General features: G+C 40.1%; 1 protein-coding gene across 1 annotated transcript in view; it reads left to right on the top strand.

Annotated features, from left to right (window-relative positions):
* The first annotated feature begins 584 nt into the window (after window positions 1-584).
* The window catches only part of LOC118377808 (transmembrane channel-like protein 3), a 53,505-nt gene continuing 30,304 nt past the window's right edge, over window positions 585-23,785 (top strand). The window contains exons 1-8 of the mRNA XM_052512935.1: window positions 585-918; window positions 7,869-8,015; window positions 12,378-12,453; window positions 13,936-14,017; window positions 16,245-16,351; window positions 19,554-19,652; window positions 20,691-20,833; window positions 23,237-23,384. Coding sequence (XP_052368895.1) covers window positions 800-918; window positions 7,869-8,015; window positions 12,378-12,453; window positions 13,936-14,017; window positions 16,245-16,351; window positions 19,554-19,652; window positions 20,691-20,833; window positions 23,237-23,384 — 921 coding nt within the window. The 5' untranslated portion in view covers window positions 585-799. The remainder of the gene's footprint in view (window positions 919-7,868; window positions 8,016-12,377; window positions 12,454-13,935; window positions 14,018-16,244; window positions 16,352-19,553; window positions 19,653-20,690; window positions 20,834-23,236; window positions 23,385-23,785) is intronic.

Raw genomic sequence — 23,785 nt, 5'->3', positions numbered from 1 at the left:
AATGGAGTCACAGGCTTTACTGTTAGAAGATATTATCATTGATTCATTATTTGAGTTTGATTGGAGAAAAACACACAAACCAACCATAGTTGTGTTAGCCACAAATATACAACTCATGACAGCCAGGGAGGTGTGTGTGTGTGGTGTGTGTGTTGCATGCACTAGCCCTTTAAGAGTTCAGTATGTCTCTGATTGGATCCGAGAAAGAGTCAGGCAGGGAGGTGTGTGTGTGTGGTGTGTGTGTTGCATGCACTAGCCCTTTAAGAGTTCAGTATGTCTCTGATTGGATCCGAGAAAGAGTCAGGCAGGGCTTGTGCGGCCAAGGGTCTGTTTGATGCTCCAATCAGGTACCACGACTGCAGGTTGCCCCGCCACTCCCGTCTCTCAGCTCCAACACACACACACACACACACACACACACACACACACACACACACACACACACACACACACACACACACACACACACACACACACACACACACACACACACACACACACACACACACACACGGCCCCTAGACTTCATTCAGCTTTGCCTCAATCAGTCTGCAGAGAGTCTCAGGAGAGCACAGGGGGATGTGTCAAGTCAGTGCTTTCTGAAAGTTTGAACTGAACTGCACACACACACGGTCAAGCAAATACCACAGGGAACACACACACGCAGGGACACTCGACACTCGCACATACACAGTCTAACCATAATACACACACAGATGGATGGACAGAGCTGAAAGTTTAAGCTTGCATACATATACCCACACCCAGAAACACACACGAGTGCTGAATTACGGTCAGGATGAGTGGCGTGTCTGAGACTGCTGTGGTCAGTAGACCCTCGACTACCGTGAAGCGACACAAGAGTGTCAGGAAGAACTCCAGGCGGATTTACTCATCTTATCAAGACAACCAGCCAGGGTGAGTTCTACAATCTTAGAAAAAAAGTGTTATCTTGAACCTAAAAGGGTTATTCCGCTGTCCCCATAGGACAACCCTTTGAATATCACTTTTTGGTTCCAGGTAGAACCCATTTGGGTTCCATTTAGAATACTTTCCACAGAGGGCTCTACATGGAACCCAAAAGGGTTCTACCTAGAACCAAAAAGGGTTCTCCTACGGGACAGCCGAAAAACCCTATTGGAACCCTTTTTTCTAAGAGTGTACAGTCTATTCTATTTTGTACTATTCTATTCATGTTGATATTAAATTATGCTTTCCATGTGCCAAATGAATATGCTTTGTGTGGACGGAAGACATGATTATTTCTCAGTTTTTGACCTCAACTCCATAGCATCCTTTTTTATGACTTGCAAAAGTGTAATTTACATGTATACATGGAAACTGTTGTAGTATAAATGTATCCTCATCCAGGTTGTCAAACAGGTTAGTGATTGACTGAATGTATTTGATCATTAAGGTAGAAGGAGACAACATTACATATATAATACAATATGGATGATAAAACCCAATACAGCCCAAGGGCTGCCATTCTGGTCCTCGTATTATTTCTGATCTATTCATGTATTTGATCATTAAGGTAGAAGGCTGCTCCAGCAGGAGACAACATTACATATATAATACAATATGGATGATAAAACCCAATACAGCCCAAGGGCTGCCATTCTGGTCCTCGTATTATTTCTGATCTATTCATGTATTTGATAATTAAGGTAGAAGGCTGCTCCAGCAGGAGACAACGTTACATATATAATACAATATGGATGATAAAACTCAATACAGCCCAAGGGCTGCCATTCTGGTCCTCGTATTATTTCTGATGTATTCATGTATTTGTCGGGGACCATGTACAACATGCCAATGCACCAGATTGAGCTAGATTGCTCATTTTCATCTGTAGTCCCTGTGCAGAAAACAATCATCATATACAGTACCAGGCAAAAGTTTGGATACACCTACTCATTCCTGGGTTTTTCTTTATTTTTTACTATTTTATACATTGTATAATAATAGTGAAGATATCAAAACTATGAATCAACACATATGGAATCATGTACTGTAGTAACCAGAAAAGTGTTAAACAAATCTAAATATATTTTATATTTGAGATTCTTCAAAGTAGCCACCCTTTGTCTTGATGACAGCTTTACACACTCTTGGCATTCTCTCAACCAGCTTCATGAGGTAGTCACCTGGAATGCATTACAATTAACAGCTGTGCCTTGTTAAAAGTCAATTTGTAGAATTTCTTTCCTTCTTAATGCGTTTGAGACAATCAGTTGTGTTGTGACGAGGTAGGGGTATTATAGCCCCATTTGGTAAAAGACCAAGTCCATATTATGGCAAGAACAGCTCAAATAAGCAAAGACAAACGACAGTCCATCATTATTTCAAGACATGAAGGTCAGTCAATCTGGGAAATTTCTGTAATTTTTTGTTTCCTCAAGTGCAGTCGCAAAAATATCAAGCTCTATGATGAAACTGTCTCTCATGAGGACTGCTACAGGAAGGAAGACCCATAGTTACCTCTGCTGCAGAGGATAAGTTCATTAGAGTTACCAGTCTCTCATGAGGACTGCTACAGGAAGGAAGACCCATAGTTACCTCTGCTGCAGAGGATAAGTTCATTAGAGTTACCAGCCCAAATAAATGCTTCACGGAGTTCAAGTAACAGACACATCTCAACATCAACTGTTCAGAGGAGACTGTGTGAATCTGGCCTTCATGGTTGAATTGCTGCAAAGAAACCACTACTAAAGGACACCAATAAGAAGAAGAGACTTGCTTTGGCGAAGAAACACACGCAATGGACATTAGACCGGTGGAAATCTGTCCTTTGGTCTGTGGAGTCCAAATTGGAAATGTTGGGTTCAAATCGCCATCTTTGTGAGACTCAGAGTAGGTGAATGGATGATCTCTGCATGTGTATTGGATGGAGGAGGAGGTGTGATGGTGTGGGGGTGCTTTGCTGCTGACACTCAGTGATTTATTTAGAATTCAAGTCACACTTAACCAGCATGTTGACCACAGCATTCTGCAGCAATACGCCATCCCATCTGTTTTATGCTTAGTGGCACTATCATTTGTTTTTCAACAGGATACCACAATCACCTGATCTCAAACCAATTGAGATGGTTTGGGATTAGTTGGACTTCAGAGTGAAGGAAAAGCAGCCAACAAGTGCTCAGTATATGTGGGAACTCCTTCAAGACTGTTTGAAAAGCGTTCCTCATGAAACTGGTTGAGAGAATGACTAAAGTGTGTGTAAAGCTGTCATCAAGGCAAAGGGTGGCTACTTTGAAGAATCTAAAATATGAAATATATTTTGATTTGTTTAACAATTTTTTTGATTACTACATGATACTACATGATATGTGTTATTTCATAGTTTTGATGTCTTCACTATTATTCTACAACATAGAACATAGTAAAAATAAAGAAACAACCTAGAATGAGTTTTGACTGGTACTGTATATACATACAACAATAGACACTATAGTTATAATATTACAAAAGAGTTTAAATGTCCCTTTTTCCTACAGTATCTGACATCTTAAGAGTCGCAATATCTTTAATGTCCACATGGCTGGTTCGCCTTTAGCCACTTCTCCAGGTTTGTCTTGAAGCTAGCAGAGGTACTGCACTCTGTCACACTGGTTGGCAGGGGGTTCCATAATCCAGACGCTCCGACTGAGGAAGCTGTCTGGACAAATGTAGTGGATCTAAACTGAGCTGAGCAGTCTCCTCTGGTTGAAGCTCTTGTCCTCCTGGTATTGTCTTTTCAATATGCAACAAAGAGGACGTGGGGCAAGGTCATGAGTGATCTTAACCATCAGAGGCATAAGAACCTGTCAAATCTCAGTAGGTTATATTTCTTAATGATGTTGCAGTGGTCATTTTTTCCCTAGCACTTTCAGAGTTAGTTTATAGAGCTTTTGAAGTGTTTTCATTGATGTGATATTATCTTGTGACCAGGTTGTGACCAGTGGTCAGGGCCGTTTTCTTTGTTCATGAACGTGGCCTTGTTTCTCTTACAGCATATTGGATGACTGTCATTCATATTCCATTCACCCAGTTAAATGTAACAGCGATAGGTTTAGGCTACTACATGATATTCAAATGTTCCCTATGTCCATCAGGAGGTTGCTACAACCCAGCCTATGAATGAAAGTTTACAACGTAGGTGCACACAGGTCCAGAGACACATTTGAGGTGACAGACGGTGAATACCGCCTTGCACACTCTTGCCTGCATCTAGCTGCTATAGGGTGCAATCATTAGTGCAACAGTTATGTCATGACGTTGGCCTGAGGGTGGAGGTTTATGACCCCCATAAATACCTTTCCCCTTTTTCCTCTCTCTACTCTACCGATGTGACTATTGTAAATCCCTTTGTTAACATTGAGAGAGAGTCTGGTGACATCACAAGATGGGAAACGGAACCATGTTTCCGTAATCCAACCAGTTGAAAATATGCGTTGGGATTTAATGAATATGATGTCAGTTCAGTTGGCGTCTGAGACATGATTACTGATGATAGGGCAACATAAACTGTATCCTGGAAAATCTACACATTCTAGTTATCAGATTCACATGGAATTGTTGTGCAATTTAAATGTTTAAAAAATAAACTATTTGTGAAAAGATCAAATGTAAATTTTAACTTCTTAATGAGAGAACGGTTTGTCAGAAGAACACCACTCTGCTCACTCTGAGGCCCCGTCCAAGTGAACAGACATGGGTTGTAAACTATGAAACACGGCTCTCTCCCCCAATCCTATATAACCCCCTGGACGAAAATGTAACTTTCTGTTCCAAGGACGTGCGGACTGGCAGTCCCCCCGTTGAAAGGACAAAGACCACCTACAGAACTAAGCCAACATCAGCAAGAACCTAACGCAATTGGCATTGAATTTCAATGTGAAGGTGACGACCTACACCCTGGATGGATACATTTTGACTATACCAGCCAGAATATAGCGTGAGCTTAAAAGTATGGCAACTTGGTATGAACTTTGAACTCTTATTCACTCCAAAAGTGATACCTCCTAGGCTTTGAGTTAGCAGCAGTCGCTGTAAAGGTGGGCTAGGAAAGGACGGACGACGTATCCAGTCTAACACACACAACAATACCACAAAGTAACCATTCTACCACCAGACATTCTTCAAAGGACAACCTGGCCTACCATCTACGACCAACCTACCAAAGCGCAGCTCAGAGTAAATATTAATTGCATTTTCCTTTTTCAAATGGGAGGTAATTTAGAATGCATAAGATACTGTATTTACGATAGCATAGCGTCTCCCTTTGTTACTCAGTCTTCCCGCTCTTTCACTCAAACCCAACCCCCTCTCTTTGTGTAACCAACTGTCTTATCTGTTCCGTCCACCAGGGACGTTTTCTTAATGACATAATTTGTAATCAATGTATGATCCATTCTGTGTAGATGTAATTCTGTGTGATTATTTAGGTATTTATTCAATAAATAATTAAACGAAATTTTGTATTGCTGATTCAACGTTTTAGCCAGGGTTCGTGAAGATAACCAAGAATTTATAACTTTCAGGTGAGACTGAATAAAGTGACGATTAAATATTGACTGCTATTGATGTAAAAGATTACTAGGTCTTTAAGAGTTTATTCGGAAGATAACAGCTCTATAAACATTATTTCGTGGTGCCCCGACTTTCTAGTTAATTACATTTACTTGATTAGCTTAATCAGGTAATATTAATTACAGAGAAATTATTTTATAGAATAGCATGTCATATCACTTAATCCGGCATAGCCAAAGACACGACAGTTGCAAACAAGAGTTTCTATTGGACAAATTCAGGTATGTTTATCCCTGTTTTGTTCAGTTTGCTTCCATTTAAGAAACGTTCTTCAACAGAATCGGCAGAATGAAAACTTTCCAAGCCAAACCTCTACAAACAGCCTACATCGTTATCACCATATTAGCTAAAGTAATGTCATAGTCAGCTTAGCTAATAGAACTACCGCGTTAGTAACCCCACTAAAATCATGCAGTAACGTTACAGTGCAGAGTCAGTAAGCAGTTACACCGGCGGGCCAGCTATCTAACATAGCATCTCTCTGTTTGAGCAGGGTATTTTAGTAGGCTAAACTAGCTAGCTGCATTTGCTAACTAAGTAAAACTGAAAGTGAAAAAATTACTCTCTATTTCTCTCTTGCTTCTCCTTCATTTTGTAAGAAATTAATTTGTTCAAAAACGTTCAACTATAGTCTTTCTCTCTCTTTGAGATAACTATTCACCACATTTTATACATTACACTGCTAGCTAACTGTATCTTATGCTTCCAGTGCTAGATTAATTCTCTGATCTTATGATTGGGTGGACAACATGTCAGTTCATGCTGCAGTAGGCTGATAGGCTGATAATTTCTGTTTAAGTCTATGGAAGGCAGTGAGGCAGTGGAAGGCATGAGCCTCCTAGATTTTGTATTGATGTGAATATACACAGAGGAGGACGGGTGTCTTCTGGCTACACCATGGACAGAGTGCTGTTGAGGCTACTGTATACCTTAGCAAAATAGTTATTTGGTGACCTGATTATATTTTGTATAGTTTTATCTAAAAAGGATAACTTTTTAAATGTTTTACGATTTACATTTTTATGAAATTCCCTCAGGCTGATGGTCTCACTGTTCCTGGTGGAAAAATACATGCAGACAGTTTTTGTTTTGTTCAATGTTAGACATGAATAGTCCAAACAGTCAGCTATTTTGTTCGTTGCTGTTGTAATTTTACAAGCCGGCTGTTGCTTTGTCTTGACATGTACATACAGTAGAACACTGTATCGTCTGCATACATCTGCATTGATGTATATATTAAATTAAAGTGGGCACAAAATGGATCCTTGAGGGACCCTGACAGAGCAGTGGGCAGATGTTGAAAGTTTGATTTTTGATGCATTGTTTTCTTTTGGTCAGACTGGATTCCATCCATCTGTTTGTGTGTGCCGGTAGTTTGTGGGTTGACAGTTTGGATAGCAGCACATTGTGGTTCACTGTGTCGAATGCTTTCTTTAAATCCAGGAAAACAGCTATCACAACTCAACCTTTGGCAAAGTTGGAAGCAGTTTGCCATTTCGGTTGAATGATGTGTCCTGAAACCAAACTGCATTGGATAGAGAGGAGAGTGACCTGAGTTTAGGTGGGCTATTAGTTGGTTGGCCACCACCTCTTCTACCACCTTGGATATGATTAGGAGAATGCAGACGGGCCTATATTTGGCCACATCAGTTGGATCTCCAGCCTTGAAGATTGGTGTTATGACAGCAGATTTCCAGTCGTCAGGGAACACTGCTTCTATAATTGACAGATTGACCAGACGAGTGACTGGAGAGCACAGGGTACTGGAGTTTTCTTCAGGAGGACGGAGTCATTTCCATACACACCCTGTGACTGAGTTTTTAAGATTTTCATTATCTCCTGCTCAAGCTGAATATTTATATTGTAGGAGTCAAATAATCTATTAACCATTCCTCCTATACATTTTCACGTCATTCAGTATCCTCACTTTGATAATTAAGTTCATGTGTATGACTTAAAAAAATAATGATTCAATCTTGTTTTAGGTTCACTGCATTTTCAAATGAAAAATAAACCGTGTGGATTACGTTGATATTTTAATGTAGGGACTGTGTACATTCACTTTGTGTGTGTGTGTTTGGTGCATGCCTGCTTCTGGTGCAGGTGGGCATGTTTCTGTGTGTGTGTCATGCTATGAACTCTTACCATTTGCCTTGCTTGTGAGGAAATTGATTTTACAGAGAAAAAAGCAACTATCAACATCCTGCTTCTTTGAGTCTGTCTTCAGTCACACAGCAGAGCACAGCTGTCCATCAAGATAACAAGTTGACCCCTCTCCTTCTGTCCCATTGCAGCCAATCAGATGAGGAGGGCAAGGAGGATGAGCATGCAGACAGCAACGACCCAGAGCAGATGTTCCAGAACATCCAGTTTCAGAAGGAGATCATCGCCAACATACGCACCCGAGCCTGGCCTATGAGACGCAAGCTCAAAGCCCTCAAGTAAGGCACATAGATGCACACATACTGAATAGAGTAGACACACATGTACACACCATCACCAAAATACACACCCGAGCTCAGCCCATGAGACACAAACACCATTTTTTTTTACCAGGGCATATAGGGTTCTGGTCAAAAGTATTGCACTATGTAGGGCAGAGGGGACCATTGGGGACGCAGCCTTAGGTTTAATTCCTTAAGATGGACAGGACAGGTATACAAATGGATTCATCACAAGAAGCATTTGACCACAGTATTAGAACCCCTATGCATAGTGAAGTGCACGTTTTGTTCCCTCTTCGCTGTTGTTTTCCCCCTGCAGTCTGGTTATCCAAACCCATTAACATGCCAGATAGGGGAAACATGTCAACACTAGCTCTTCATTAACACCTGAGAGCTCATAAATGGTGAAAAAGCACTAACTCTCTGTCGCTAATGGGCGGAGGAGCCATCGGAATGTAAAGCATGAGGCGAAGTAAATAACGATTAACATCTGTCTCTCCCGGGCTCCTCACTCCCTCGCCACGTTAATGGCTCCTCCCACAGAAAATAAACCAAATTAGCAGAGTCATTATTTCATCAGCTGTTAGTTCGCCTGGTTCCTATTTTTACTGGGGTCAGGACCTCCAGTCCCACACACACATTGATTATACAAACACCATGCATCTAGAGGGACACACCTGATACCTTTGTGTTTGTCTTCTGTTCTGGGGGTTTAGGATGCTATTAAATTCAAATCGGAATCCAGATGTCTCCTGACAACACAGATTAGACATTTGGACCTTGTCCAGATACCTGTACTTCTGTCCTTAATAGTAAGCGTTTTAGGTTTGCAAATATTTAAGTCTTATAGTATGTCAAAATGATCAAGTTTAGTATGCTTTAAATGCCAGGATGTCATACTCATTTAGAGTTTTTATATAGTATTCTTTCGCTACTCACTATTGAGGAAGAGAATTGTATTTGTAGACCCACGTGTGTTTGATCTGAGCTGATAATTGGATAAGGGGATAATATATGCCATTTAGCTGACGCTTTTATCCAAAGCGACTTACAGTCATGTGTGCATACATTCTACGTATGGGTGGTCCCGGGAATCGAACCCACTACCCTGGCGTTACAAGCGCCATGCTCTACCAACTGAGCCACAGAAGTTGTGTCCCTCTTGACACAAACTGGTTGAATCAACGTTGTTTCAACATAATTTGTCAATATACACTACCGGTCAAAGGTTTTAGAATACCTACTCATTCAAGGGTTTTTCTTTATTTTTGCTATTCTCTACATTGTACAATAATACAATAATACTTTGCCTGGTACTGTATTGTGACGTGGAATCTACATGGAAAATACATTGGATTTGAAAAACGTTATTTTCGTAAACTGTTTTGAGGGTGAAATTTCAACCATAGGATTATGTCATCATGGTAACCAATTTTCAACATAGATAACCTTCTATAAAATATGTTGAATTTTTACCTTTAAAACAATGTCAGATCTTCAATGTTATATCCACTTTCAGAAAAGAAACAATAGTCTGGGCAGCACCTCCTACTGGAGAGTTGATCTATCTACAGCTCCCCTTTGGTCTCTTTCCCAGGGTTTTAACCAAGCCCAGCCCTGGTCAGCTATGCTGTTTGTCACTGACTATTACCAATGTGCTATTGTGACAATGATGGTTGAGATCTCCACTTAGATTCACTATGGAAGTCATTCCAAAGGGGAAGGTTTCACAGAGCAAAATGACCATGCTGTATCACTCACGTATCATCAATGAGGCTATTTAAGCCTGTATAGCATTTTCAGTCATCAACGACAATAGAACAACAGGCCTGGGGTTTCTGGATGATTTTTTGAAATATAGTAAATAGCCTATTAAATTGTCTTCAAGTTAGATCCACGTCTCCAACTCAACCAAAAATAAAAGTTAAAGAACGGGATTAAGCCAGTGGCTAAAATGGAACTATCCAACAGCAGATACATCTTTTTTAAATGTTAATATTTTGTTGCGTTGTCAGGCAAACACAATTCAATATGAATTTTTTAATACAGTAAATTGCCTAAAGTCACTCTTTTTTATAACCAAACATAGATGTGATTTGACTATAGCCGTTTACAGTATTTTTCTCAAAGAGCATCACTTCAGGAGAACGAGAGAATGAGCGAGCGACAGAGTGAGCGAGCGAGCGAGAGAGAGAGACCTCCTAAGATGTGCTGAGTAGGTTCTAGCCATAGCAGGTTTTATATGGGTGGTTTGTTATTACTGCTCTAGGCTTTATGACCGTCACACGGATGAGATGCAAGCCTGCGTTTTACGTCCTCAGTAATCTCTGGGTGAATACTGCTGATTACACCCCCTGCAAAAACACCTCATATTTTACACTGCAAATCACTGGTTCAATACCCCCGTTTTCACCTGTTATGCTTGTTGTGAAATTCCTGTCCCCGTTTATCTCGAAGTTCATTTGATTTGTTTTGAAATGGCATAATCAACTTTTTTTTGGTATTAAATATTTATATTTTATATTTCCAGTGCATTTTATTTATCTAGGTATTTAAACAGCTATATTTTTTTATATGGACACCTGTACCAATGCAGCAATCAGACAGTCGTTATAAACATAAATTATATCAACCATAGAGTTTATCCTAGTAGTACCATAACATACAGGATATCAACCATAGAGTTTATCCTAGTAGTAGTACCATAACATACAGGATATCAACCATAGAGTTTATCCTAGTAGTACCATAACATACAGGATATCAACCATAGAGTTTATCCTAGTAGTACCATAACATACAGGATATCAACCATAGAGTTTATCCTAGTACCATATCAACCATAGAGTTTATCCTAGTAGTACCATAACATACAGGATATCAACCATAGAGTTTATCCTAGTAGTACCATAACATACAGGATATCAACCATAGAGTTTATCCTAGTAGTAGTACCATAACATACAGGATATCAACCATAGAGTTTATCCTAGTAGTACCATAACATACAGGATATCAACCATAGAGTTTATCCTAGTAGTAGTACCATAACATACAGGATATCAACCATAGAGTTTATCCTAGTAGTACCATAACATACAGGATATCAACCATAGAGTTTATCCTAGTAGTACCATAACATACAGGATATCAACCATAGAGTTTATCCTAGTAGTAGTACCATAACATACAGGATATCAACCATAGTTTATCCTAGTAGTAGGATATCAACCATAGAGTTTATCGTACAGGATATCAACCATAGAGTTTATCATAGTAGTACCATAACATACAGGATATCAACCATAGAGTTTATCTTAGTAGTAGTACCATAACATACAGGATATCAACCATAGAGTTTATCCTAGTAGTACCATAACATACAGGATATCAACCATAGAATGTATAGTACACATGACTGGATATCAACCATAGAGTTTATCCTAGTAGTACCATAACATACAGGATATCAACCATAGAGTTTATCCATAGTATTAACATACAGGATATCAACCATAGAGTTTATCTTAGTAGTCTGACAACCATAGTATCTTAGTAGTACCATAACATACAGGATATCAACCATAGTTTATCTTAGTAGTACCATAACATACAGGATATCATAGAGTTTATCTAGTAGTACCATAACATACAGGATATCAACCATAGAGTTTATACTATAGAGTTTATCTTAGTAGTACCATAACATACAGGATATCAACCATAGAGTTTATCTTAGTAGAGTTTATCTTAGTAGTAGTACCATAACATACAGGATATCAACAATACATTTTATCCTAGTAGTAGTACCTTAAGCAAGTTGAAAGATGAAAAGAGTGTGCAGACCCAATGGTCTGGTGATATAGGCACAAGTACGAAACCATGGAAACCAGAATTCCGGTACCGTCCGTCTCCACCCTTCCCGCTTTGGCTCTTTTTATTTAGTCTCCTCCTCTCTTTCTAAAATATATTTTTAATCTGCCCTAAACCATTTTTATTTAAGAGCACATCTGTGAAAAGCCTGTTGAGAGTAGGCATCGTTGATTAGAGCAAGTGCCACAGACATCTGAACTACCCCAGTGATGGGTTGAGAACCATAGTAGGAATAGTCTACTCCCACGCACAGTAAAGCTGAACTAGGACCATGCAAGGGTTTAACCTGCTGCAAGTTATTTTTGTCTGAAATTACATCAATCTCTGGAATCATAATTTACATGTCTTTAAAATGTTTTACTATATCTGATTTACCTAGATCAGTGTATTGAATCATATTCACTCTTCCAGTGTGATGTGTTTGTGTTTCTACTGACTGTAGATCAGAGTTTAAAAGCCATTGTTATCTCCCTGTGTTTGTTCCAGGCAGGCCAGAGAGATTGTCCTGAAGTACGAGGGGAGGCTAACAAGGACCAGAGGGTACCAGGCTGCTGGGGCTGATGTGGGTTCACACACACACACACACACACACACACACACACACACACACACACACACACACACACACACACACACACACACACACACACACACACACACACACACACACACACACACACACACACACACACACACACACACACACACACACACACCACACACACACACATACTGCAAGAAGGTTCACAAACACACTCATATTATACAACACAATGGGACACACACACACACACACACACACACACACACACACACACACAACAATGAACACACACAGTAATGTGCACAGTTTCACAAACTGACACACACACACACACTACTTTTCACATATGATTTAATTGAAAATTAGCTTAGGCTTACACACACACACACACATAGGCACACAACACACACACACACACACTGCTCCCTCTGCCTGTAGGCACACACACACACACACACACAGGCACACACACACACACACACACACACACACGGGACACACACACACACACACACACACACACACACACACACACACACACACACACACACACACACACACACACACACACACACACACACACACACATAGGGACACACACACACACACACACACACACACACACACACACACACACACACACACACACACACACATAGGCACACACACACACACACACACACACACACACACACACACACACACACACACACACACACACACACACACACACACACACACACACACACACACACACACACACACACACACACACACACACACACACACACACACACACATAGGGACACACACACACACACATAGGCACACACACACACACACATAGGGACACACACACACACACACACACATAGGCACACACACACACACACAGCCTCAGCAAACCGCAGTCAAGCAAATTTATAGCCTGTTGTTATGGTTTGGTTTAATTAAAATGTTCAGGCATTGGGCAAGGCTTCCCGAAGCACCATTAAAATTAATTGACTTTTAGAAAGTAGATTGATGAGGAATAATTAATTATATATATATATTGGCTTCTGCTTAATTACAATTTAGAAATCACATCCATTTGTTCAATGTGTATATGAATAATCATATCTTGACTTTTGAATAAAGTACCCCTCCCTATCATGAAATCATGAAATTAATTAAATACAATATTTATCAATGGTACAGTGGGAGCTGCTCATTTGATGTTAAGTGATGGGACTTGACTGGTGTTGGCTACTGAATCAACAGATCTTCTCTGAGAGAATTAAGCAAAGATTTTAACCTCTTCCTCCTTTAAACACAAACACCCACACATGCACACACACCCTGAAAATAATTGACTGTTTAAGTCCAATGGTTTGGGCATCTGAAATAAGACACGATAATAACAGTAAATCAATCATTCAAAAAAGCCATGCAGACAAATATATACAGTATATATATAAATATATACACACACACTAATAGAAAATGGTCCTATATTTTCAGCTGCTGAAGAAGGTCTCCAGGTTGCTGTACAACATCGTGGTTCTGTTTATTCCCTGGGAGATGAGGATCAAGAAAATAGAAAGTAACAACTTTTAATAACTGATTGTATTACTTACTTGAACATGTAAGATATTGACTATATTACAGTAAAATATTAGTTCATTACCTTTTACTGTAATGTGTATTTTACTGTAACATTGTATTGACACACAGGCACACTGTCGCCACACACACACTTCCACACTCATCACAGACGCTGCTGCTACTGTCTACTATCTATCCTGTTGTCTAGTCACTTTATCCCTACCTATACCTACATACTGTATCTTCCTCAATTACCTCATACCCTGCACATAGACTCTGTACTGGTAACCCGTGTGTATAGCCAAGTTATTACCTCGTACCCCTGCACATAGACTCTGTACTGGTAACCCGTGTGTATAGCCAAGTTATTACCTCGTACCCCTGCACATAGACTCTGTACTGGTAACCCGTGTGTATAGCCAAGTTATTACCTCGTACCCCTGCACATAGACTCTGTACTGGTAACCCGTGTGTATAGCCAAGTTATTACCTCGTACCCCTGCACATAGACTCTGTACTGGTAACCCGTGTGTATAGCCAAGTTATTACCTCGTACCCCTGCACATAGACTCTGTACTGGTAACCCGTGTGTATAGCCAAGTTATTACCTCGTACCCCTGCACATAGACTCTGTACTGGTAACCCGTTACCAAGTTATTACCTCGTCTCTGTACTGGTAACCCGTGTGTATAGCCAAGTTATTACCCCTGCACTAGACTCTGTACTGGTAACCCGTGTGTATAGCCAAGTTATTACCTCGTACCCCTGCACATAGACTCTGTACTGGTAACCCGTGTGTATAGCCAAGTTATTACCTCGTACCCCATAGACTGCACATAGACTCTGTACTGGTAACCCGTGTGTATAGCCAAGTTATTACCTCGTACCCCTGCACATAGACTCTGTACTGGTAACCCGTGTGTATAGCCAAGTTATTACCTCGTACCCATAGACTCTAGACTCTGTACTGGTAACCCGTGTGTATAGCCAAGTTATTACCTCGTACCCCTGCACATAGACTCTGTACTGGTAACCCGTGTGTATAGCCAAGTTATTACCTCGTACCCTGCACATAGACTCTGTACTGGTAACCCGTGTATAGCCAAGTTATTACCTCGTATGCACATAGACTCTGTACTGGTAACCCGTGTGTATAGCCAAGTTATTACCTCGTACCCCTGCACATAGACTCTGTACTGGTAACCCGTGTGTATAGCCAAGTTATTACCTCGTACCCCTGCACATAGACTCTGTACTGGTAACCCGTGGTAACCCGTGCACATAGACTCTGTACTGGTAACCCGTGTGTATAGCCAAGTAGCACATAGACTCTGTTATTACCTCTTACCCCTGCACATAGACTCTGTACTGGTAACCCGTGTGTATAGCCAAGTTATTACCTCGTACCCCTGCACATAGACTCTGTACTGGTAACCCGTGTGTATAGCCAAGTTATTACCTCGTACCCCTGCACATAGACTCTGTACTGGTAACCCGTGTGTATAGCCAAGTTATTACCCTGCTCTCTGTACTGGTAACCCGTGTGTATAGCCAAGTTATTACCTCATACCCTGCACATAGACTCTGTACTGGTAACCCGTGTGTATAGCCAAGTTATTACTGCACACAGACTCTGTAGACTCTGTACTGGTAACCCGTGTGTATAGCCAAGTTATTACCTCTTACCCCTGCACATAGACTCTGTACTGGTAACCCGTGTGTATAGCCAAGTTATTACCTCGTTCCCCTGCACATAGACTCTGTACTGGTAACCCGTGTGTATAGCCAAGTTATTACCTCTTACCCCTGCACATAGACTCTGTACTGGTAACCCGTGTGTATAGCCAAGTTATTTATATATTTATATTGTATTTACTCCTTGTGTTACACATGTTTTTCTATTGTTATTTTATTTATATTTTTGGTATTTTGCGTTGTTGGGAAGGGCCCGTAAGTTAGCATTCCAGTCTACACCTGTTGTTTACCAAGCATGTGACAATTAAAATTTAAAATAAATAAATGTAATGTCTGAAACTTAAAATAATTTCAGTTTGGTTTGAGATGATTTGTGATTATCTGTCTCCTTTCCCATAGTACAGATCTAGGATCAGCTCCACCTACCCCAAACCTGAACTTAAACATTAGTGATGAAAATGCAAAACTGACCCAATATCAATGTCTTGGGGTAACTTCACCATACACCCCTGTCTCTGTTTCCCTCTTAGGTCACTTTGGGTCAGGGGTCGCCTCCTACTTCATCTTCCTCAGATGGCTGTTTGGTATCAACATAGTCCTCACTGTCATGACTGGAGCATTCATAGTCATACCTGAGGTGTGTGTGTGTGTGTGTGTGTGTGTGTGTGTGTGTGTGTGTGTGTGTGTGTGTGTGTGTGTGTGTGTGTGTGTGTGTGTGTGTGTGTGTGTGTGTGTGTGTGTGTGTGTGTGTGTGTGTGTGTGTGTGTGTGTGTGTGTGTGTGTGTGTTAGAGTGGCCGATTAATTAGGGCCGATTTCAAGTTTTCATAACTATCGTAATCTGCATTTTTGGACACCGATCATGGCCTGTTATTCAAGTGCAGCAAGGAGCCAAGGTAAGGTGCTAGCTAGCATTAAACGTATCTTATAAAAAACAATCAATCTTAACATAATCACTAGTTATAACTACACATGGTTGATGATATTACTAGTATATCTAGCTTGTCCTGAGTTGCATATAATCAATGCGGTGCCTGTTAATTTATCATTGAATCACAGCCTACTTTGCCAAACGGGTGATTTAACAAGCGCATTCGTGAAAAAAGCACTGTCGTTGCACCAATGTGTACCTAACCATAAACATCAATGCCTTTCTTAAAATCAATACATAAGTCTATATTTTTAAACCTGCATATTTATTTAATATTGCCTGCTAACATGAATTTCTTTTAACTAGGGAAATTGTGTCACTTCCCTTGCGTTCTGTGCAACAGAGTCAGAGTATATGCAGCAGTTTGGTTCATCTGGCTCGTTGCGAACTGTGAAGACTATTTCTTCCTAACGAAGACAGCCATCTTTGCCAAACGGGGGATGATTTAACAAAAGCTCATTTGCGAAAAAATCATAATCATTGCACGAATGTACCTAACCATAACCATCAATGCCTTTCTTGAGATCCAATACACAGAAGTATATATTTTAAAAACCTGCATATTTATTTAAAAGAAATCCAGGTTAGCAGGCAATATTAAACTAGGGAAATTGTGTCACTTCTCTTGTGTTCCTTGCACACAGAGTCAGGGTATATGCAACAGTTTGGGCCGCCTGGCTCGTTGCGAACTAATTTGCCCGAATTTTACGTAATTATGACATAACATTGAAGGTTGTGCAATGTAACAGCAATATTTAGACTTATGGATGCCACCCATTAGATAATATACTGAACTGTTCCGTATTTCACTGAAAGAATAAACGTTTATTTTATAAATGATAGTTTCCGGATTTGACCATATTAATGACCTAAGGCTCGTATTTCTGTGTGTTATTATGTTATAATTAAGTCTATGATTTGATATTTGATAGAGCAGTCTGACTGAGCGGTGGTAGGCAGCAGCAGGCTCGTAAGTATTCATTCAAACAGCACTTTCGTGCGTTTTGCCAGCAGCTCTTCGCTGTGCTTCAAGCATTGCGCTGTTTATGACTTCAAGCCTATCAACTCCCGATATTAGGCTGGTGTAACCAATGTGAAATGGCTGGCTAGTTAGCGGAGTGTGGGCTAATAGTGTTTCAAACAACACTCGGTCTGAGACTTGGAGTAGTTGTTCCACTTGCCCTGCAAGGTCCGCGGCTTTTGTGGAGCGATGGTTAATGCTGCTTCGAGGGTGGCTGTTGTCAATGTATTCCTGGTTCGAGCCCAGGTAGGAGCGATGAGAGGGACAGAAGCTATGGCAATATTAAAGTGCAGATAAGAACATCCACTAGTCAAAGGTATATGAAATTCAAATCGTATAGAGAGAAATAGTCCTATAATTCCTATAATAACCTCAACCTAAAACTTCTTACCTTGGAATATTGAAGACTCATGTTAAAAGGAACCACCAGCTTTCATATGTTCTCATGTTCTGACCAAGGAACTTAAACGTTAGCTTTTTTACACGGCACATATTGCACTTTTACTTTCTTCTTTTTGCATTATTTAAAACAAATTGAACATGTTTCATTATTTATTTGAGGCTAAATAGATTTTATTGATGTATTATATTAAGTTAAAATAAAAGTGTTCATTCAGTATTGTTGTAATTGTCATTATTACAAATACATTTAGTAAAAAAAAATTGGGGTCCTCCAATAATCTGTATCGGTATCGGCATTGAAAAATCATAATCGGTCGATCTCTAGTGTGTGTGTGTGTGTGTGTGTGTGTGTGTGTGTGTGTGTGTGTGTGTGTGTGTGTGTGTGTGTGTGTGTGTGTGTGTGTGTGTGTGTGTGTGTGTGTGTGTGTGTGTGTGTGTGTGTGTGTGTGTGTGTCAATCAATAGAAGAACAGGGGCTGTTTGTACCATAGATGTGTGTATCATAGATGTGTGTACCATGGATGTGTGTACCATAGATGTGTGTACCATAGATGTGTGTACCATAGATGTGTGTACCATAGATGTGTGTACCATAGATGTGTGTATCATAGATGTGTGTACCATAGATGTGTGTATCATAGATGTGTGTACCATAGATGTGTGTACCATAGATGTGTGTACCATAGATGTGTGTATCATAGATGTGTGTATCATAGATGTGTGTACCATAGATGTGTGTACCATAGATGTGTGTATCATAGATGTGTGTACCATAGATGTGTGTATCATAGATGTGTGTATCATAGATGTGTGTATCATAGATGTGTGTACCATAGATGTGTGTATCATAGATGTGTGTATCATGACTAAATAATGAAGTTATTAGGGAAAGGAAGTAAACTGAATTCTCCATAAAACAATACTTAAAAACAGCGATAGAGGATTTCAACTTTATTTAACACTATTTGACTGCTTCAAATGTAGAATGTAGCTGAATGTTACAATGGTGAATTGTATGCAGAGGATACAAGAGAGGACCTAACAGATATTGTAAATTCCGGTATGTGTTTGCAAAGTATGACAATAAAAATCAGCACTTTTGGTGCCAGACGTCACAAATAATGCATAGAGGGCATTGTTATTGGTCTGGGTATGTCGGGAAAAGCAGGGCTGATTTATTTAGCCGGCTGACATGCAGACACAGGCAATTTCCCCAGACATCAGCTGGCACATCACTCACTCCCAATCTCCTCCATTTCATCCCTCCTTCCTTCCATCCATTCTCCAACCAACCCTTTCCCTCCTTCATTCACCCCAACCTCACAGATTGGATTTTTCTTTTGTAGACTGAAGTTTTCAGAGATAAGACTTGTGTGTGTGTGTGCAAATTCAATGGTAACATAGTCCCTTTCTAATCCATTTGCCCCCACTCCTCCCCCATATCATTGATTGTACTGGCATAATAATCCATCTGATTTCTCCCCTCAGCTCCTGGCCGGAGAGCCGTTCGGAACAACCCGGAGTAAGACCATTCCCAAGGAGCACCTGGCCTCAGCCCAAGATCTGGACACCATCTGGTCTCTTGGGGCAAGGCAGTTTAATCTCTTAATGTTTCCTAAATATCACTGTTCAATTACATCCATTTTGTTGTGTAGTCTGATTCATCTAAACTATATTTCAACCACTCCTTGTACTGTGAGTGATGTTTATGTTGCCAGCCTTCTTCTCAGCATGACATTAAGTACGGAGGCCCCCGAGGAGCAACAGTAACCACATAATAACACATAATAACACATAATAACCACATAATAACTACATAATAACACATAATAACACATAATAACTACATAATAACCACATAATAACACATAATAACCACATAATAACCACATAATAGCCACACAATAACACATAAACCCACATAATAACACATAAACCCACATAATAACACATAAACCCACATAATAACACATACTAACCACAAAATAACACAAAATATCACATAACCACATAATAACACATAATAATCACATAATAACCACATAACACAAAATAACACGTAAAACCACATAATAATCACATAATAACACATAATACCACATAGTACCACATAATAACACATAATAACCACACAATAACCACATAATTAGACATAGTAACCACATAATAACACATAATAACACACAATAAGCACATAATAACCACATAATAACCTCATAATAACACATAATAACTGCATAATACCACATAATAACACATAATATCCTCATAATAACACATAATACCACATAATACCACATAATAACCACATAATAATCCTTACACTGTGTGAATTGGATCAGGATTTGTAGTGCCTCAGTAGTGTCTCAACAGTCCCTCAGTAATGTGTTAAAAGTGTCTCAATAGCACCTCAATAGCGCCTCAATAGTGTTTCATTAGTGTCTTGAATGTGTCTCAATAGTGTTTCAATTGTGTCTTGAAAGTGTCTCAATAGTGTTTCAATAGTGTTTTGGATTTGTTTGTTGCATGCTTTAAGTTTCACCGTGTTTTAAAGACCTAAGCCACAACTTGTTTTGGTTCCCAGTTTATTCACAATTCTTGTCTTTGTGATGTTTTCATCCACAGGGCTACCTCCAGTACTCGGTGTTGTTCTATGGGTACTATGGCCCGGTGAGGAAGCTCGGCAGTGCCGGCTATCGCCTCCCCCTGGCCTATTTTCTGGTTGGGATGGCTGTTTTTGCCTACAGTTTCATCATTCTGTTAAGAAAGTAATCACAGGAGTCTCTTTAATAAAGCTAATTTATGTGGAGTGATATTGATATGAATGTATTACCAAAGGTGACCATTGATGTGGCTAGCTACTAGCTACTACTAATGTCAAATATGATATTTTTTAAGGTGGACTCAGCGATATGACGTAGATACACAAAGTAAAAAGCATAGTGGGTACATTTTTGCCACAACTAAGAGCATTGAAGTACGAGGTCAAACTTCTCCTCTGTTTTGGTACCGTGGCTATCACATTGTAACCACTACTGTAGTGATTATATGGTCAAACCTCTCCTCTGTTTTGGTACCGTGGCTATCACATTGTAACCACTACTGTAGTGATTATCTGGTCAAACCTCTCCTCTGTTTTGGTACCGTGGCTATCACATTGTAACCACTACTGTAGTGATTATATGGTCAAACCACTCCTCTGTTTTGGTACCGTGGCTATCACATTGTAACCACTACTGTAGTGATTATATGGTCAAACCTCTCCTCTGTTTTGGTACCGTGGCTATCACATTGTAACCACTACTGTAGTGATTATATGGTCAAACCTCTCCTCTGTTTTGATACCGTGGCTATCACATTGTAACCACTACTGTAGTGATTATATGGTCAAACCTCTCCTCTGTTTTGGTACCGTGGCTATCACATTGTAACCACTACTGTAGTGATTATATGGTCAAACCTCTCCTCTGTTTTGGTACCGTGGCTATCACATTGTAACCACTACTGTAGTGATTATATGGTCAAACCTCTCCTCTGTTTTGGTACCATGGCTATCACATTGTAACTTCCACTGTAGTGATTATATGGTCAAACCTCTCCTCTGTTTTGGTACCACACATTGTGGTGATTATATGGTCAAACCTCTCATCTGTTTTGGTACCGTGGCTATCATTGTAACCACTACTGTAGTGATTATATGGTCAAACCTCTCCTCTGTTTTGGTACCGTGGCTATCACATTGTAACCACTACTGTAGTGATTATATGGTCAAACCACTCCTCTGTTTTGGTACCGTGGCTATCACATTGTAACCACTACTGTAGTGATTATATGGTCAAACCTCTCCTCTGTTTTGGTACCGTGGCTATCACATTGTAACCACTACTGTAGTGATTATATGGTCAAACCACTCCTCTGTTTTGGTACCGTGGCTATCACATTGTAACCACTACTGTAGTGATTATATGGTCAAACCTCTCCTCTGTTTTGGTACCGTGGCTATCACATTGTAACCACTACTGTAGTGATTATATGACCAAACCTCTCCTCTGTTTTGGTACCGTGGCTATCACATTGTAACCACTACTGTAGTGATTATATGGTCAAACCTCTCCTCTGTTTTGGTACCGTGGCTATCACATTGTAACCACTACTGTAGTGATTATATGGTCAAACCTCTCCTCTGTTTTGGTACCGTGGCTATCACATTGTAACCACTACTGTAGTGATTATATGGTCAAACCTCTCCTCTGTTTTGGTACCGTGGCTATCACATTGTAACCACTACTGTAGTGATTATATGGTCAAACCTCTCCTCTGTTTTGGTACCGTGGCTATCACATTGTAACCACTACTGTAGTGATTATATGGTCAAACCTCTCCTCTGTTTTGGTACCGTGGCTATCACATTGTAACCACTACTGTAGTGATTATATGGTCAAACCTCTCCTCTGTTTTGGTACCGTGGCTATCACATTGTAACCACTACTGTAGTGATTATATGGTCAAACCTCTCCTCTGTTTTGATACCGTGGCTATCACATTGTAACCACTACTGTAGTGATTATATGGTCAAACCTCTCCTCTGTTTTGATACCGTGGCTATCACATTGTAACCACTACTGTAGTGATTATATGGTCAAACCTCTCATCTGTTTTGATACCGTGGCTATCACATTGTAACCACTACTGTAGTGATTATATGGTCAAACCTCTCCTCTGTTTTGATACCGTGGCTATCACATTGTAACCACTACTGTAGTGATTATATGGTCAAACCTCTCATCTGTTTTGATACCGTGGCTATCACATTGTAACCACTACTGTAGTGATTATATGGTCAAACCTCTCATCTGTTTTGATACCGTGGCTATCACATTGTAATCACTACTGTAGTGATTATATGGTCAAACCTCTCCTCTGTTTTGGTACCGTGGCTATCACATTGTAACCACTACTGTAGTGATTATATGGTCAAACCTCTCATCTGTTTTGATACCGTGGCTATCACATTGTAATCACTACTGTAGTGATTATATTTCAACTGTTTCTGTATTACCTATAAAGGTGTTTGAATCCTGTTCCATCGCCAGTTTAACCTCTTGTTAGGAACACAATGACCTGTCGCTAATCGATGCCATTTTGTGTTATTTATCAACACTTTCCCTCAGGATGGCTAAGAACTCCCGTCTGAGCCTAGCCAGTGCCTCTGATGAGAACTTCACCTTCTGCTGGAGAGTGTTCTGTGCCTGGGACTACCTCATAGGGAACCCTGAGGCTGCAGAGAGCAAGGGAGCCGCTATCGTCAACAACATCAGGGTGAGAGAGACACATGGTGCAAGACTCAGGGCCACGTTTCTGTAAACCTCATCTTGCAATGATTTCATTTGAAAATAATTATACGGTGTTACATGTAACCTGAGAAATACATCAATAGTTGCCTCTTTATGATGTACATTGTTGAAGTAAAGTTTAAAGTGTAATCACGCTGCCAGAATAAAATTAGTTGTATAGTCATTTTTGCACTTTGCACAATTATTCTTGCACTATGAAAATGTCACCCTCAATAGTCTAAATGGCCCTCCTCTACTCATCTCCTGCTTTCACTTATCCTGTGGTTTCAAATCATCACAAATGGAGGAGATGGAAAGAGGAAGCCATGTAACACATTTGTGATGCATGCTCAATCATCCTAACTGTTTTCCTTTCCTAGTCTCCTC

Source organism: Oncorhynchus keta, unplaced genomic scaffold, assembly GCF_023373465.1.
Source record: "Oncorhynchus keta strain PuntledgeMale-10-30-2019 unplaced genomic scaffold, Oket_V2 Un_contig_9580_pilon_pilon, whole genome shotgun sequence".
In the NCBI taxonomy this organism is placed as follows: domain Eukaryota; kingdom Metazoa; phylum Chordata; class Actinopteri; order Salmoniformes; family Salmonidae; genus Oncorhynchus; species Oncorhynchus keta.
This window is presented reverse-complemented; position numbering and strand designations above follow the sequence as displayed.